At 44.1% G+C, this 15,922-nt stretch overlaps 1 protein-coding gene across 2 annotated transcripts in view; it reads right to left on the bottom strand.

The window, feature by feature from the left end:
- Positions 1–15,922, bottom strand: part of LIMCH1 (LIM and calponin homology domains 1) — a 205,242-nt gene that overhangs the window by 33,888 nt on the left and 155,432 nt on the right. The window contains exons 12-19 of one of the 2 annotated variants that reach the window (XM_075261451.1): positions 15,289–15,612; positions 14,710–14,967; positions 14,176–14,472; positions 12,619–12,855; positions 10,234–10,272; positions 4,300–4,423; positions 3,256–3,413; positions 2,139–2,547 (exon numbers count right to left, since the gene is read on the bottom strand). In XM_075261451.1, coding sequence (XP_075117552.1) covers positions 2,139–2,547; positions 3,256–3,413; positions 4,300–4,423; positions 10,234–10,272; positions 12,619–12,855; positions 14,176–14,472; positions 14,710–14,967; positions 15,289–15,612 — 1,846 coding nt within the window. The remainder of the gene's footprint in view (positions 1–2,138; positions 2,548–3,255; positions 3,414–4,299; positions 4,424–10,233; positions 10,273–12,618; positions 12,856–14,175; positions 14,473–14,709; positions 14,968–15,288; positions 15,613–15,922) is intronic. The other variant, XM_075261452.1, reaches the window with a different exon arrangement.

Genomic DNA, 15,922 nt, shown 5'->3' with positions numbered 1-15,922 from the left:
TTCCTGCTCCAAGCTCCATCACCTGCTTAACTGGACACTGCCTACAAAGATCACTGTATTGTATGTGAAGAATTACTCCATCATTTGTACATTTGTATTACCTCATCCTGCTAGTAAAAAGAGCAACGACTACCCCCGAGACCTGGTTGTCTGTTGTCATTGTCAGGTACCACGTGGGGGTGGGTAGGCGGGGACATCAAAAAGGCTTTGTGCACATTTGAGATCAAGGGTTATTCTACAAGTCGGCCACATATGACATACTACCCGTGACATCAGTCCTGGCCCTCCTGAGTGTTACAGGTGCGTCTGACATGACTTGAGGACATGGCTGTGATTTACCCAATAAAAATGATGGATTGGCATGCCTCTCTTGGCAACCCTTCCTACCTTGTAACGTGTTGGTATGGTATAAGGAATATTAGGGTGCATTTAGGGCACAGTTCATTGTGCTGCCCTTGTAAGGGTGGGAATTATTGATCTGGGGCTAATAGGGAAAGTTTCAGGGTAAACCAGGGCAAGTCTACTTTCCTAGAAGATGTCCTTCAATGGTGGTGTTTTACCCTGACCCTAAGCTTGCTCCTTGATCGTTAGACGGTCACACCAGTAAGATTGTTCCTATTTTCTCTGCATATTGTCTATTATTATATAATTATGGGAGTAATTCCCATTTGGGAAATTATATTGGAGTATAGTAAAAATACTGACATGTGCTTTGTCTTTTGTAAACCTTGATATTTTATTGAATATGTGCTATTTAGTAATATTATTTAGTTAACGTTTTATGGATCCATTTGCTGTGTTTCTCCTATAAATTCTTAAATGACCATTAATAGTATAGACTTGTAAGGAAACTTCTGAATGCATTGGATCTTCGTTAGATCCCTCTGTCTCTCTAAAGGGATCTCTGTCCATTTCTGTCTGTTTCTTTTGAAGGACACAAAATCGTAGTATACCATACTTATGTCCTTCCAGTAAAACGGACAAAAAGTTGACTTCTTAAATTGATATCTATGACTGTTTTTTGTATCTGTTAAATAGATCTGCTACACAGATGTAAAGACCCCCCCCCCAAAAAAAAAAAAAAAAGCAATCTGAATACTTAAAGGGATTCTACCATTAAAACATGTTTTTTTCTAATGACCACGTCGGAATAGCCTTAAGAAAGGCTATTCGTCTCTTACCTTTTGATGTGGTCTCCGCCGCGCCGGTCATCCGAAATACCGTTTTTTCCCAGTATGCTAATGAGTGTCCGGCAGCAATGAGGGCGGGTCCCAGCGCTCATACGCCGATGGAGGTGTCCCCACTTCGGCCGGAACTGGGCAATCCAGCCACGCCTTCTTCCTGATCTGCCTCCTCCCCTTCTGTGTCCTCTTTTTCGTCGTCATGGGTGACTCATGCGCAGTTAGCTCTGGCAGTGAGACCCTGTTAGAGCCGACTGCGCATGCCAGCCGGCAGCCATATTTGCGAGGCCGCAATTGCGCGCATGCGCAGTACGCTCCGCAAAGTATTTGCCGAACAGAGTGTACTGCGCATGCTCAGTAAGGTCCGTACAGCCCTCCCACGCCTGGATGAGTTCACTCGCGCGTCTGAGGGCTGTACGGACCTTACTGAGCATGCGCAGTACACTCTGTTCGGAAAATACTTCGCGAAGCATACTGCGCATGCGCAAAATTGCGGCCTCGCAAATATGGCCGCCGGCTGGCATGCGCAGTCGGCTCTAACAGGGTCTCGCTGCCAGAGCCGACTGCGCAAGCATCACCCATGACGACGAAAGAAGAGGACACAGAAGGGGAGGAGGCAGATCAGGAAGAAGGTGTGGCTGGATTGCCCAGTTCCGGCCGAAGTGGGGATGCCTCCATCGGCGTATGAGCGCTGGGGACGGCCCTCATTGCTGCCGGACACTCATTAGCATACTGGGAAAAATCGGTATTTCGGATGACCGGCGCGGCGGAGACCACATCAAAAGGTAGGAGACGAATAGCCTTTCTTAGGGCTATTCCGACGTGGTCATTAGAAAAAAACATGTTTTAATGGTAGAATCCCTTTAAGACTGTGTAACATTTAAGACACAATGAATAAATCTACCCGATTTTATAGTCTTCTGCTTTACCTCATGTCAGTGAAATCTCAAATGTTACCTTGAATGTCTTTAAGACCTGCTGTGTACTTCTGGGCTGGGAGTAAGGCTTGGGCGTCAGCATAGGCACTGCCTTAGAGACCACACTTTTTGTTGGCGATGTCCGACCTGCTGGTGCTTTAAAGTCTGATTCACTGGTAGGAGCTATGGTCGCCTCTACTGTAGATGTGAATTTAGGAGATGGTAAAGACTGCTGCCTCAGATACTTCAGTGGGTTGGGGTCCTCCGTAGAGGTGAGCAAGCCGGGCTCCACCGAGTGGCTTCTCTCAAGAATTTTTGGCATCACTAAACGTTCAAGAACCGCTTCACTTATTGTAAACCTTTCTATGTATTTCTGCAAAATCTTGTCCGCTTCCTCTTTTGACTTAGCGTTTTTGTAGGCTTCGTGCAATTCTTTTTCTCTGCGCTCCCTGTAAGGAGAAAGATAAAAGAAGAGGAACTCAGAGACAGTAAAGGCCCCACTAGACAGCCGCCTGATACAAGTGCTGGTTCCCAAGACTTGGCCTGCCTAATAATGCTTACGTGACATGTTTAGTTATAACTAAATCAGTATATGGCATGACCACCCTGGCGGCCCCCCATCATCATTCAGTCTGTCTGGGATTAAAGGGATCCCTTTTTTTCTAACTAACATGTAGGAATAGCCTTAAGAAAGGCTATTCTTCTCCTACCTTTAGATGTCTTCTCCGCACCGCCGTTCGGTAGATATTCCATTTTCCATCTTTATGCAAATGAGTTCTCTCGCAGCAGTGGGGGCGTCCCCAATGCTGCGAGAGAACTCTCCAGCGCCGCCTCCATCTTCTTCAGGAACCGTCCTCTACGCGCCTTCTTCCAGCCTGGCTTTCAATCTTCTACGCATGCGCACTCAGCTCTGAGCCGACTGCACCTGCACGCGGCCATTTTTTTGTGGCCGCTTACATTAAGCGGACGATCTAAACAGAGCCTTAGATTTCTCTTTTGTCCATTCACTTCATTTGGTTAGTTGACAAAAATAAACTATTAACCCTTCTATTTTGGAAGGAATTCTTACTTTGCACCATTCCCCCCCCCCCCGTACCTGCCTAAATCTTTTGCACAATATTCTACATATACAAAGGAATAGCACATGGCAGACTTACTTCTCCTCCACTATTTCTTTATACGTTTTGATGCTTCTCCTCCTCTCCGAGGAGTCACTGTCTCCACTCAGCAGCCTCTCCATCTTTTTCCTTTCTTCTTCTTTCTTTATCAAGTCTTGCGATGCGCTCCTCCTACGCGTCTTCCATCGGGCAAGATCCTAAAACATTGTTCAAAATTGACTGATTTAGGTGTAAAATAGAGCGGTGTAAAAGCAATCCTAGAGGTATGTTCACACAGCAGTGTATGCACATTTATTCTATATGGTGCTAACCCGCTCACTGCCGAACAAAGAGCAACCTTAGAAGGAAGCCAAGCCAAGAAATCTGCCCATATGGAGTCAAGCTGACAAGGATTCCACTTCTCCACTGCCGGCCTATTCCCCCTGGTTCATACTTTTGGGTATCAATTACTGTATGGGGGCCTATAAAAGGTATCTATTCTATTACTATGGGGTGCAATAAAGGGGGCAGTATACTGTATTGGGGGGCAATAAAGGAGGCAATATACTTTACAAGGGCAACATACCATGTCGGGGTCAGTAAAGGGGGCGTTATACCATGTGGGAGCCAGTAAATGGGTAATTTTACCAAGTGAGGGACAGTAAAGGGAGTTTTGTAATATGTAGGGGCCAGTAAAAGGGACCTTATACCATATTGCTGGAGATAACGGGGGGGGGGGGGACACAGAGTCAAAAGCTTGCTATAGGGACCAGGCTTTCCTAGTTACGCCCTCTGATCCAGACTAATATACTTCCATGGTAGAAGACTGCAAACAAACCCTATGTGGTCTGATCCTGCCGTTCATTTGTCCTGTACGTCTTACCACCCTACCACATGTTAGTTAGAAGGAACAAGTAGAATATATAGGAATTTGTATCACCTGTGCAAAACACGTTCAGGTCAAAAAATTGTTTAGTAAATGGAAAATGTCCAGGAACAAGAATCCATCCATCTCTATACATAGATACACACAAATAAACACAACACACACAGCGAGGAAACCTCAGCAGAGACATTGCATCGCGAGAGGCTAAAACTACCTACATCCTGCCACGTGTCGTCCTCCTCCTTGAGCAGATCATTGACAAACTGCAGATGTTCCTGGTGAGCTCTGCTATGCGGCATCATTACTTCGTCTTCATACCTCATGTCTAACATGCTTACACTCCTGCACAAAACAGAAAGAGACAAAATAGTTAATAACCATAAGCGAGCATTCTGTAAATATACCACTAGATGGCGCTAGATGACGAAGCAACATGCAGTCCCAGTTCATAATAGAGCCCAGCACCGGTCGCCCTGTAGGGGGAGAGATTTGTTAAGAAAAGGAATTGACAAGCATTCGAGGTCTAGTAAAGCATGCAAGAATTATTTAGCAAGGAGATCGGTATCTTGACGGTAACCAAATATTATGAATGATAAGAGTTAGAGGTGACCCTACATAGCACAAACCTTTCTTATGACGTACTACTAGCTTATAGGTTGCCTTAGTGAATTACAAAAACAAGTGATAAAGCAACATATAGGTGTATACAGTAGATAAAAGCATACTCCCTGCATTAGATTGTATCAAGGCCTCAGCTATGAATATCCCAAAATCTCATGGGGGCCAGGTAAGAAATGCACAAAAGAAAAATCTAAGATTACAGATCGTAAAGGATATTACTGTCTGACATAAATACAGGGACCCTTTCATCACCTCCACTTCATTGCATGGGTGTCGTTTCACTGATTTCGGCACGGTTGGTATTTTTTCCCTTGGCCCCACTGTTCTCGAGAAATCGGTGCAATTAGTTAGGTTCATTACTGTCAGGTGGGTGGTCCTGGACCGCCCACTTAAGAACAGAAGTGTGCTGAAATATATTTTCTATTAATTTTTCAGTTTTCAAGAATTCGCCTTGCTGTCATTTAATAGAAAACATTCCCTCTTTACTTAAAGTAGATAGGAGAGAAAGATCATACAGGGCAAAGGGGTGATTTCTTACAAAACCTCATTCACACGCTGCAGACTTTTATTTGTGAGACTTGGTCATAGATTATTACAGCAGAATTCACCACGTCTATTGTGAAATCTGCAATGACTCCTGGTCCAATTCACCACAAAAGCCACATGCAAAGCATGAAATTTCTTTGGTGAGATTTCCCCTTATAGTCACAGCTATGCGTTGTAAGGCGTGTGCCCACATTTTTACCCCATGGATGTAACCAAAGTTCCTAATGTACAACAGCAAGCGGAAATCTTGAAGTTTGCTAGAAATGAATAACATACCCAAAATAAATATCATATATAACGTTCTATTATACAATAAGTAACATTTGCTGTAACCAAATGCCCCAATCAGAAGTTATGAAGTGGAGAAGCTTTGCTGCAGCAACCTGTATACATACACTAGATCATCACATCGCATGAAGCCATCCTACAGGTCTATACAGGAGTGACGGAAGGACAGGTCGTGGTTTAGGCAGGAGGAATGACGTTACTCCCAGATATGTATAATATTTAGGAGAATGATACACAAGCAGTACAGAGAGAGATTGTATATAAAACCATTGATGCAAGCCGCCAGTGGCTATTTTGTATACTGTGATCTAGGACACACCGTGCAGTGTTGCAGGGCTAACTGGGCAATACCTAAGATGGGGACTGTGAGAATGTAAAGGTGCAAAGATACCAATATTCCAACCACATCCTCCTTGAGTCAGACTGACAACAAGAGATTTATTGCTAGGACCAGTGCATGGACAGTGTGTCTGCCCCAAAAAATCCCTAACTAAATACAGACACCACTAGGTGACCCTATACATTAGGGTTTACCCCAGTTGTGACAGTCCTCTCTGTACCCTTTCCCCGGACAGTTTTCCTAACACGCCATAAAACCAATTGCTTTGTAACCACCGATCTTTAACAATGTACTTCAAGAGTACCCATGATGGTTTTCTATCCATTTCATGTCATCCTACATTGCCTGAAGTCACTAACGCTACTACTGACTTGTCCGTTTTTAGGAACGCCACAGGTCCTGTGTGTCGGGGGGTATTCAAATGTCGCAGATACGGTGTGGTCAGAACAGCACTGGAAGATAATCCTGCGGTATTGCAGCCATGTACATAGCAGTAGTAGTTTCACCACATCACAAAGAAATCCCACACTCCTTAAGGATTTTTAAGGGGTAGGCAAAGCATGGCGCCACCCTCAGTAAGCAGTAAAGACAGCATATGTTGTTGGTACTCTAGGTTTTTTTTTGGTTTTTTTTTTATTGCTGGTATTATAGGGGCAGGGGCGTAACTAACAGGGTAGCGGCTGCCACAGGGCCCGGGACATTAGGGGGCTCGGTGACATTATGGATTGCCTCTCCTGTGCTCCGGCCTGTTTGGTGATGTCATGTGGCCCAGGCAAGCATCATCATGTGTCGTGATGCTGGCCTGGACAAGGTGACGTCTGGCCCAACATTAAAGAGATTTGCGGGGAGTGTGTTAGAGCCAGGGAGAGGTAAGTAACAGTGTTTTTCATGTTTGTATACTTCTTTGGGTCTCTGTTCATTATACTCTGGGATTTGAAAAGATGGGACATAATACTGTGTGCAGGGGCGACTATGGGCATAATACTATGTGCAGGGGCCACTATGGGGGATAATACTGTGTGCAGGGGCCACTATGGGTATAATACTATGTGCAGGGGCCACTATGGGGCATAATACTGTGTGCAGGGGCCACTATGGGGGATAATACTGTGTGCAGGGGCCACTATGGGACATAATACTGTGTGCAGGGGCGACTATGGGCATAATACTATGTGCAGGGGCCACTATGGGGGATAATACTGTGTGCAGGGGCCACTATGGGTATAATACTATGTGCAGGGGCCACTATGGGGCATAATACTGTGTGCAGGGGCCACTATGGGGCATAATACTATGTGCAGGGGCGACTATGGGCATAATACTATGTGCAGGGGCCACTATGGGGGATAATACTGTGTGCAGGGGCCACTATGGGTATAATACTATGTGCAGGGGCCACTATGGGGCATAATACTGTGTGCAGGGGCCACTATGGGGCATAATACTGTGTGCAGGGGCCACTATGGGGCATAATACTATGTGCAGGGGCCACTATGGGTATAATACTATGTGCAGGGGCCACTATGGGGCATAATACTGTGTGCAGGGGCCACTATGGGGCATAATACTGTGTGCAGGGGCCACTATGGGCATAATACTGTGTGCAGGGGCCACTATGGGGCATAATACTGTGTGAAGGGGCCACTATGGGGCATAATACTGTGTGCAGGGGCCACTATGGGGCATAATACTGTGTGAAGGGGCCACTATGGGGGATAATACTGTGTGAAGGAACCATTATGGGGCATAATACTGTGTGCAGGGGCCACTATGGGGGATAATACTGTGTGCAGGGGCCACTATGGGGCATAATACTGTGTGCAGGGGCCACTATGGGGGATAATACTGTGTGCAGGGGCCACTATGGGGGATAATACTATGTGCAGGGGACACTATGGGACATAATACTGTGTGCAGGGGCCACTATGGGGCATAATACTGTGTGCAGGGGCCACTATGGGGGATAATACTGTGTGCAGGGGCCACTATGGGGGATAATACTGTGTTCAGGGGCCACTATGGAGTATACTAGTGTGTGAAGGGACCACTATGGGCATAATACTGTGTGCAGGGGCCACTATTGGGCATAATAGTGTGTGAAGGGGCCACTATGATGCATAATAGTGTGTGCAGAAATGCTGTTTGTGCGGGGGGGGGGGGGGGGGGGTCAGGGGGCCTCATGTCAAATGTGCGCCTTGGGGCCCTGCCATTCCTAGTTACGCTACTGTATAGGGGTCACCTGAGGCTGCCACCGTAGGATTCTCAGTGGGTTAGCCTCCATGCACATTAATCTGTGCTTTTTCCAAGACCTAGCCATGTTTTTAACATTTGCCACACTGACCCATTATTTTCTATGGCCTTATACAGAAGACTCTGTATTATCATGGGTCTGTGTAGGGGGCCGTGAGCCCAGGGCAAAACTCAGAACAGGCCTTATGCCAGCCCAGGCTCACTACAAGAGATCAATATGCTTATGGATGGCACATAAATAGCATCCATGTACTGTCCGTGCAGATTTCCAAATGCAAAGGCAATGCAAGCTACTTTACATTTTACAGACTGCTGTTGCGTTATTTTTTTACTAGGCTATACTGCCAACTACATACCTAAATGAAATGTATAGTAAAAGAAGCCTGCATACCAAACACGTCAGGCACACATTAGACTGACAGCATCGTTGTGTTTTCTGCAGTGTATCTTTGCTCTTTCACTTAGCAGCTTGTTCACTGCAATGTCCGCTCCTTCACACAGACATGACACAGTGACCGGGCCTGACTACCCTCATCTGGTAACCACAATGACAGAGTGCAGAACACTTCCTCTGCAACATAACTACTTGAAGCCCAGGCTGTATGATTTGAGGTTGAGGCTTGGGATACCGCACACCCACAAATCGGTCACTTTGGTAATGTCCTTTGAAGCTTACCATGCAGCTAAAGCAGATTGCCATGTCTACCAATGTGCACGCCTTCATCCGCTTTATTGTAAATTGCACACAATCTAGTATTTCCTGTACATCAAACAATTCACATCAATGGCAGGATTTAATAGCACAGCAAGATTTCATCAGACCCCGAAGTTCCAGCTTGTGTTCTTAAAGGGGATGTCCAGGTTGTAGAAAGAAATTGCCCTAATGCAGAGAAAGAGGTAAAATGACAAAACAACCCATAACTTACCCGTCATCCCCAGTGTCGCAAACAGTCCTGGAGGAAAATCCCACAGTGCAATGCTGGAAGCAGCAGCGGGAGGATGTGTAGGTACGGATTGTTTTGTTGTTTTTAACTCTTTCCCTGCATTTTGGAACTTGGAATACCCTTTTAAGCTTTAACTTCATAGGAGTATACTGTATAGGTATGGAGTATCATGCATTTCCAATGCTGGGATTTTGCATTTGTATAGTAAGTCACAGTGTCATACATAGAAGAGATGGGAACAAAATAGGGGATAAATGTAAATGGGGATAAATATGGGTAATGCATTAGGATGTCTAGTTTATTCACACAGAACAAAAGGGTCATGAGCTTCGTTTCCCCTACCTATTCCTTCCATCCACAAGCGTAACTTAAAGCTCTTGATCACCATTGCAAAATCTGAACCAAGGCACCCCACAACTATGAGGTGTCATTTATAGTACCAGTTTCCTCATATGGGACAAAGGGACTTCTAGGTCTCCTTGGGTACCAGGACTCATTTCAATCCAAGCATATTTGACAACAGACCCAGCAGATTTGGGCATGTCCTGGCCTGAAAAAGGGGGCAGGAGCACTGCAGATCCTCTATATTCAGTAGACCGGGCACTGTCAGACACAGGGATACCTAATGTGTATGTGATTCACAGAAATTTTCTACTTTTATATGTATTCTAGGGAAAGGAGAGATTTAGAACTTTTATTTACTTTATTTTTTTATTATATTTTTTAAAGCTTCTTTTTTTTTCACTATTTTATGGGAGATTCTATACATTACTATTGCGGCTGGTCATAATAGCATAAAACATGTTCATGCACGCTGTTTCTGTAGCATTTTCTTTGAGCACAGTACATTTCTTATACCAGAATTACAAGCGCATCTATATTTTTATCCTTGTTTTGCAATTCAGAGGAATATAGGAAAGAAAACGCTCCTGCTTTGCAGATTTTGCATATGAAGCCAAGGAACCCAAGAATCATGCACAATAAACATCAGCCCTCAGAATAGATTAGTTCATGCTAAATGTTTCTTATCCAGGTTACTAGTCATTAATACTGCTTAGTACTGAGGAATATGGAAGATGCAGAATGATTATTATTCTTATTATTTTATTATTTTTAGACATGCACTAGGTTGTTAAACTCTCCAAGGAAAGAAATGAACTTACTCTGCATCATCTGACAGAGCAGACCGTGAGCTGCTGAATCTACGAAACCAAATATAGAATTAGATACACTTATGGGGAGAAGAAATAAGAGAACATCCTCACAATGATGAAAGCTGCTGTATATCAGGGCTGTCCATATTTCTGCTGTAGGTATATAATGGAAAGATGGCAGATATCCCATGCTAGGTTAGGTATCAGAAGCACCTTCCTCTCCATTATTTGTAATAGAGCAAGGTTGCCTTCTCTCTCCCTTGTTGTGAGCATGACTGCCGGTTTAGCGGTAAGCCTGGCGCAGTTTTACACAGCCCATAGAGAGGCGAGCGAACCATGGTGAGCTGTCACCACATCTTTACATCAATATGTCCTTGTACTAGCACTTAACCAAAATCCTGCAAAATTCCATTTGTTTGAGGATTACTACTACTATGTGGTTTATATACAATATCCATATCAACGCAACTAAACACATCAGACCTACATACAACATACATAAAATGGTACAATAATTCAACAGTCCTTATGACATATGTACGGTAGGTGTAATAACTGTGTATATGCATTTAACCAGGAGACAAAAAGCCGACTCTTTAGTGCCACCTAATGGAGGTAGCTGGCACGAAAAAGGCAGTTTCTTCCTGCTGGATGGAAGCTAATTTGCATACCAATTTTCCCAAGAAGCATTGCCTGGTCTATAGGTTTGACTACTGTCCACTGGTGGCCTCCATAAAGGAAAACCGGACACCTTCTGAGAAATTGCACTTATCCTAGGAAAGTGGACAAGGCTTGGTTACCATTCAAAGTAGGAAAGTAACGCAAGGTTCCTCTATATTATAATCCAAAGGAGATATAGAAACCGTTGTAGAGTCTGGCACAAACAATTGTCCGATCAGTGTATTCCCTGAGGTTGGATCCCAGGCAGTCATGAGTAGATTTCCAATGGCCATACCATAGACAGTAGACCTTTGAGTCAGTGGCGTAACTACCACCATAGCAGCGGTAGCAGCTGCCACAGGGCCCGGGACATTAGGGGCCCGGCGACAGCTGCTACCGCTGCTATCATTATGCTCGGAGGTCTTTTCGGACCCCCGAGTATAATGATCGGGGCCCCCTGTTGGTGGAATACTTTCCACCAACAGGGGGCCCCGAAGCTGCAGCAACAGCTGAGACACAGGAGCTGCAGGTCTGGCTCCTGTCAGCGCTGCAGGACGCTCCCCCTCTCCCCCCTCCCTTTCTCTGCTGTCCTCTGCCCACCAATGAGAGGAGGAGGCGGGGCTTATCCCTGCCGTCCTGCACAGAAGAGAAGAGGAAGAAGCTGCTCCAGGAATATGAAACTGAAGCTACACAGGTATGTACTGGGGTTACTATACTTATTACTATCAGGCATTTGGGGGGATTACTTGTGTTTTAGTAACTCCATGTGCCTCATAGTAATAGCAGTTAACCCCATCATCTCCCTCACATTAACCCCTGTTTGCCTCACCATAAGAGTTACTGATATGTGAGAGACATGGAGGTAATAGTAATGAAGATACTTTATTATTACCTCCATGTCTCTCACATATCAGTAACTCTTATGGTGAGGCACACAGGGGTTAATTTGAGTGACATGATGGGGTTAACTGCTATTAATATGAGGCACATGGAGTTACTAAATTGTAATGCACAGGACCAGATTTTTTATCCACAATTTGTCCTGGTATAGCGGTCACGTGACAGTATTTAGTCCTGTAGGGGCCACTAAGGGACATAATACTGTGTGCAGGGGCCACTATGGGGCATAATACTGTGTGCAGGGGCCACTATGGGGCATAATACTGTGTGCAGGGGCCAGTAAGGGACATAATACTGTGTGCAGGGGCCACTATGGGGGATAATACTGTGTGCAGGGGCCACTATGGGACATATTACTGTGTGCAGGGGCCACTATGGGACATAATACTGTGTGCAGGGGCCACTATGGGACATAATACTGTGTGCAGGGGCCACTATGGGACATAATACTGTGTGCAGGGGCCACTGTGGGGTATAATACTGTGTGCAGGGGCCATTATTGGTCATAATAGAGCGCGCAGGAATGTGTAGGAGGGACTCGGTCAAGATCTTCGGTGTCGGGGGGGCCCCATGTCAAAAGTTCGCCACGGGGCCCCGCCATTCCTAGTTACGCCACTGCTTTGAGTGGTTGTATTGTTGGGACTGCTAAATAGGAAACTCAGCCCTATTGCACCTAACAAACCTGCTATTCTATTTTATGTACACTACTGCACACATACACACACACACACACACACATTATATATATATATATATATATATATATGAAGAAGACAAGGAAATTGTTTTACAAAAACATAAGCCATAAAACTAATTGACCACATGTTATCTGACCTCAAAAAGTCAAGGTCAGGCCTTTCAAGAGATTCTTCAGGCTGTGGCTTGGGCTCTGCACATATGGGAGTACTCTGAATGGGGCTGCACATTTGTTTGCTTGTCAGATCATCATTGCTAAGTTCAGAGGAATCTTCTGCTTTGCTCGGTTCGATCTGTTTTGATGGACTCTCAGAACTGGAGGTGGTAGGGGTTTGGGGAGTACGAGGTGGCAAAATAGGGATTGCTTGGAGGGAGCTATGGAGGTAATTTTAGACACGGTTATATAGTATGGATTGCATATTATATTGTAATATCTTACAAAAATATTTACAACAAAGTCAAAAGAAATATTAGCCGGTATTACATAGACACCATTACTAGTATGAAGAAGGCGCACAACATAGGACAGGACAAAACACGCAAACCAAAGTCATTGTGTTGAAATACTTTTTACTTTACATTTACTGGAGAATCTCTTCCATCTCTTATAAGCCCACACTTTAAACAAAACATCGTTGCAGGGTACATTAAAGGGGTTGTGCACTTTAGAAAGGCCATCTTTGTATACAGGAAACCATTACTAAAAGACCACCTCTTTGTGAAGACCAGACCAGTTCCAAAACAGATTATGTACGCTGGCCATCTTTATATAAGAGGCCACCATCTTAGAATACCACCAATTTTCCCAAAAAGCATTGCATGGTCTATAGGTTTGACTACTGTCCACTGGTGGCCTCCATAAAGGAAAATCAATCACCATCTGAGAAATTCCACTTATCCTAGCAAAGTGGACAAGGCTTGGTTACCATTCAAAGTAGGAAAGTAATGCAAGGTTCCTCTATATTAAAATCCAAAGGAGATATAGAAACTGGTGTAGAGTCTGGCACAAACAATCGTCCGATCAGTGGTTGGATACCCGGCAGTCATGAGTAAATTTCCAGTTGCCATACCAAATGTTGCCATTCATACTAAAAGACCACCTCTTTGTGAAGACCAGACCAAACTTATAAAGGCTGAATTCCAGTTCCAAAATAGATTATGTACACTGGCCATCTTTAAATAAGAGGCCGCCATCTTAGAATACCACACTTCACTGCAATTTGGGATAAGTATCTCAAACGGGTTTCAATGGACTCTTTAAGAACATTCAAGTTACAAGAAAGATTCTTATTCCTTGACAGAGTAGAGAATTTGCAGGACTGGAGGATCTGTCTAGTCCTACAAAGCAGACAAGGCCCTGATCTGTATAGACACTATGTAATGCTTTGCTTTTTCCTGCGGAGGCACTGCAGGGAAAATATACACTTGCTGCCAAGTTTTTGTGGCCAACAACAGATCATAGGTGCCGCAGCAAGGGAAGACTTCCTGATCTGCTCTAACATGTAGGGATTGTCCAGCGTGGAAAACTGCTATAAACCATACAATGCTATATTAGAAGATCTAAAATTTAAGCCAATAGGTTACATAAAATTTCAACTGAACTCTCAATGACGAAACAACACCTCGACGACATCTCCTACAAGTTTTACCCCACCAAAAGGATCACCGTGTTCCTCAACAAAAATAGTTTCTGACCTTGTTTGCTTCTTCTCCTTTTGTGGACAGATTTGTCTTTTGTCCTCAGTTTTTTGTTGGGCAGAAAATGGCACTGGAAGGAAGTGACTCATTGTTATAGTCGGGGGCTTCTGCTGGCTAACTGAGATTCTTCTGACCATCATATCGTCTTTTTCTGGGTCTGGGGTACTTCTGTCCTTCTGCAAGTTCCTATCTTCTTTACAGGTGTCTTCTACAGTAGCAAGAGGTCCTGCATCAGGATTCTTACAAGAACCTGCACAGTCTGCTTTAGCAGTATTACAAGGTGGTATCTTAGTCCTGCAGGGACAGGCGACAGGACGTTGGAACTTTGTCACGTTGAACGCACACACCATGCTTTGTCTTTAGGGATGTTATCCTCCACAAATCAAACCCAGAAGTCACTTCAATTATATTAGTATTAAAAATCAATTATCACACAAAATAATAGTCATGGCAAAAGCATGCAACGGTGAGTTATTGCTTGGATCACACCACATATTATTCAGTTCAGTACACAGCACACAAGAAGCTCACACTTGCTGGTTTTCCTCTTGCAACGGATGGCTATGTCCATTCACTTCCATCTTTTGTTCTGATGATTTTCCATGATCTACGTGTCTATGTGAGTCATCTGAAGCAGGTGAAGGATTATTGACTCTGGCGCACTTCTGAAAAGTTCCCATTCGACGTGCCAACATGTCATCCCGCTTGGTATCTAGGAACTGTCCACCGACTTCATTTTCAGGAGGTGCAGAAACATCTGGTAATCTACAAACCTCAGGTTTGGCAGGCCTACTCGCATAACAATATGTGCAATGGTTAATTATAACATTGTACACCAGAAATAGGATCAAACATGAGACTAGGTAGACATTACATAACTTAGTATAGGACTATAGACAGTATTTTGTTAATAAATACTTTCCAAAAAATTCCCATTTTGCCATATGGAATAAGACTTGTACAAAAAAACATTCTCCATTTAGAGAATATGATTTTTTTTTCTTATCTGGTTCACTTTTTCAAATAGTTCACATATAAAACTATGGTCAAACACAAAAAAAAAAATACAAAAAAATGATGAACAGTGATGTAGACGACACTTTGCAATACCTTGGGCTCGATTGTAAGACAGGCGTCGCTTCCAAGACTTCAACTTTTGAAGTGTCTGTTAACACTGCTTTGGTGCAAGTTATTTCAGGGACCTTGTCATCCTGGGCACTGGCCTCGCCAGTGGAAGGTTTAGCAATACACAGCCTATCCCACTTTTGTCGATCAATTTCAGTGACTGGACCAAAGCGAACAAATTTTTGCTTATTTCTGGCCCGCTTCTCTTGCAATGATAACTTGCGTTTGCCAAAGTCGTCATTGGCTGCTCTGGCCAAATCAATGTTAGGACTTTGGATGTTATCTTGGGATGGAATGGAACTCTTTTCACTTTGGTTCCAAGAAGAGAAGAAACAAGAAATTAATGGGAAAGTCATTTTTGTTTTGTTAAACTGGGTTAGTTTGGAAAACCACACCAGCGGTGTTAACTAATATCTAGCAAGCTTTGCCATTCTCTTCAAGGTGTAATGCTCCAAAGGTGTATCTCACCAAATGCATGGCCTTCTACATAGTCCCAAAGACACAATAGGATTCATTTAAGAGGAGGGCAGCTTTCCCCAACACTACTACTCCTCATCACAAGGTGGATCATTGGTCTAATGGTAAAGTTGGTAGACAATATCTACTAAATACGTTGGGC

The sequence above is a fragment of the Leptodactylus fuscus genome, chromosome 1 (genome assembly GCF_031893055.1).
Source record: "Leptodactylus fuscus isolate aLepFus1 chromosome 1, aLepFus1.hap2, whole genome shotgun sequence".
Classification (NCBI taxonomy): Eukaryota; Metazoa; Chordata; class Amphibia; order Anura; family Leptodactylidae; genus Leptodactylus; species Leptodactylus fuscus.
The sequence above is the reverse complement of the archived record's forward strand: the minus strand, read 5'-3'. Positions and strand labels throughout refer to the sequence as shown.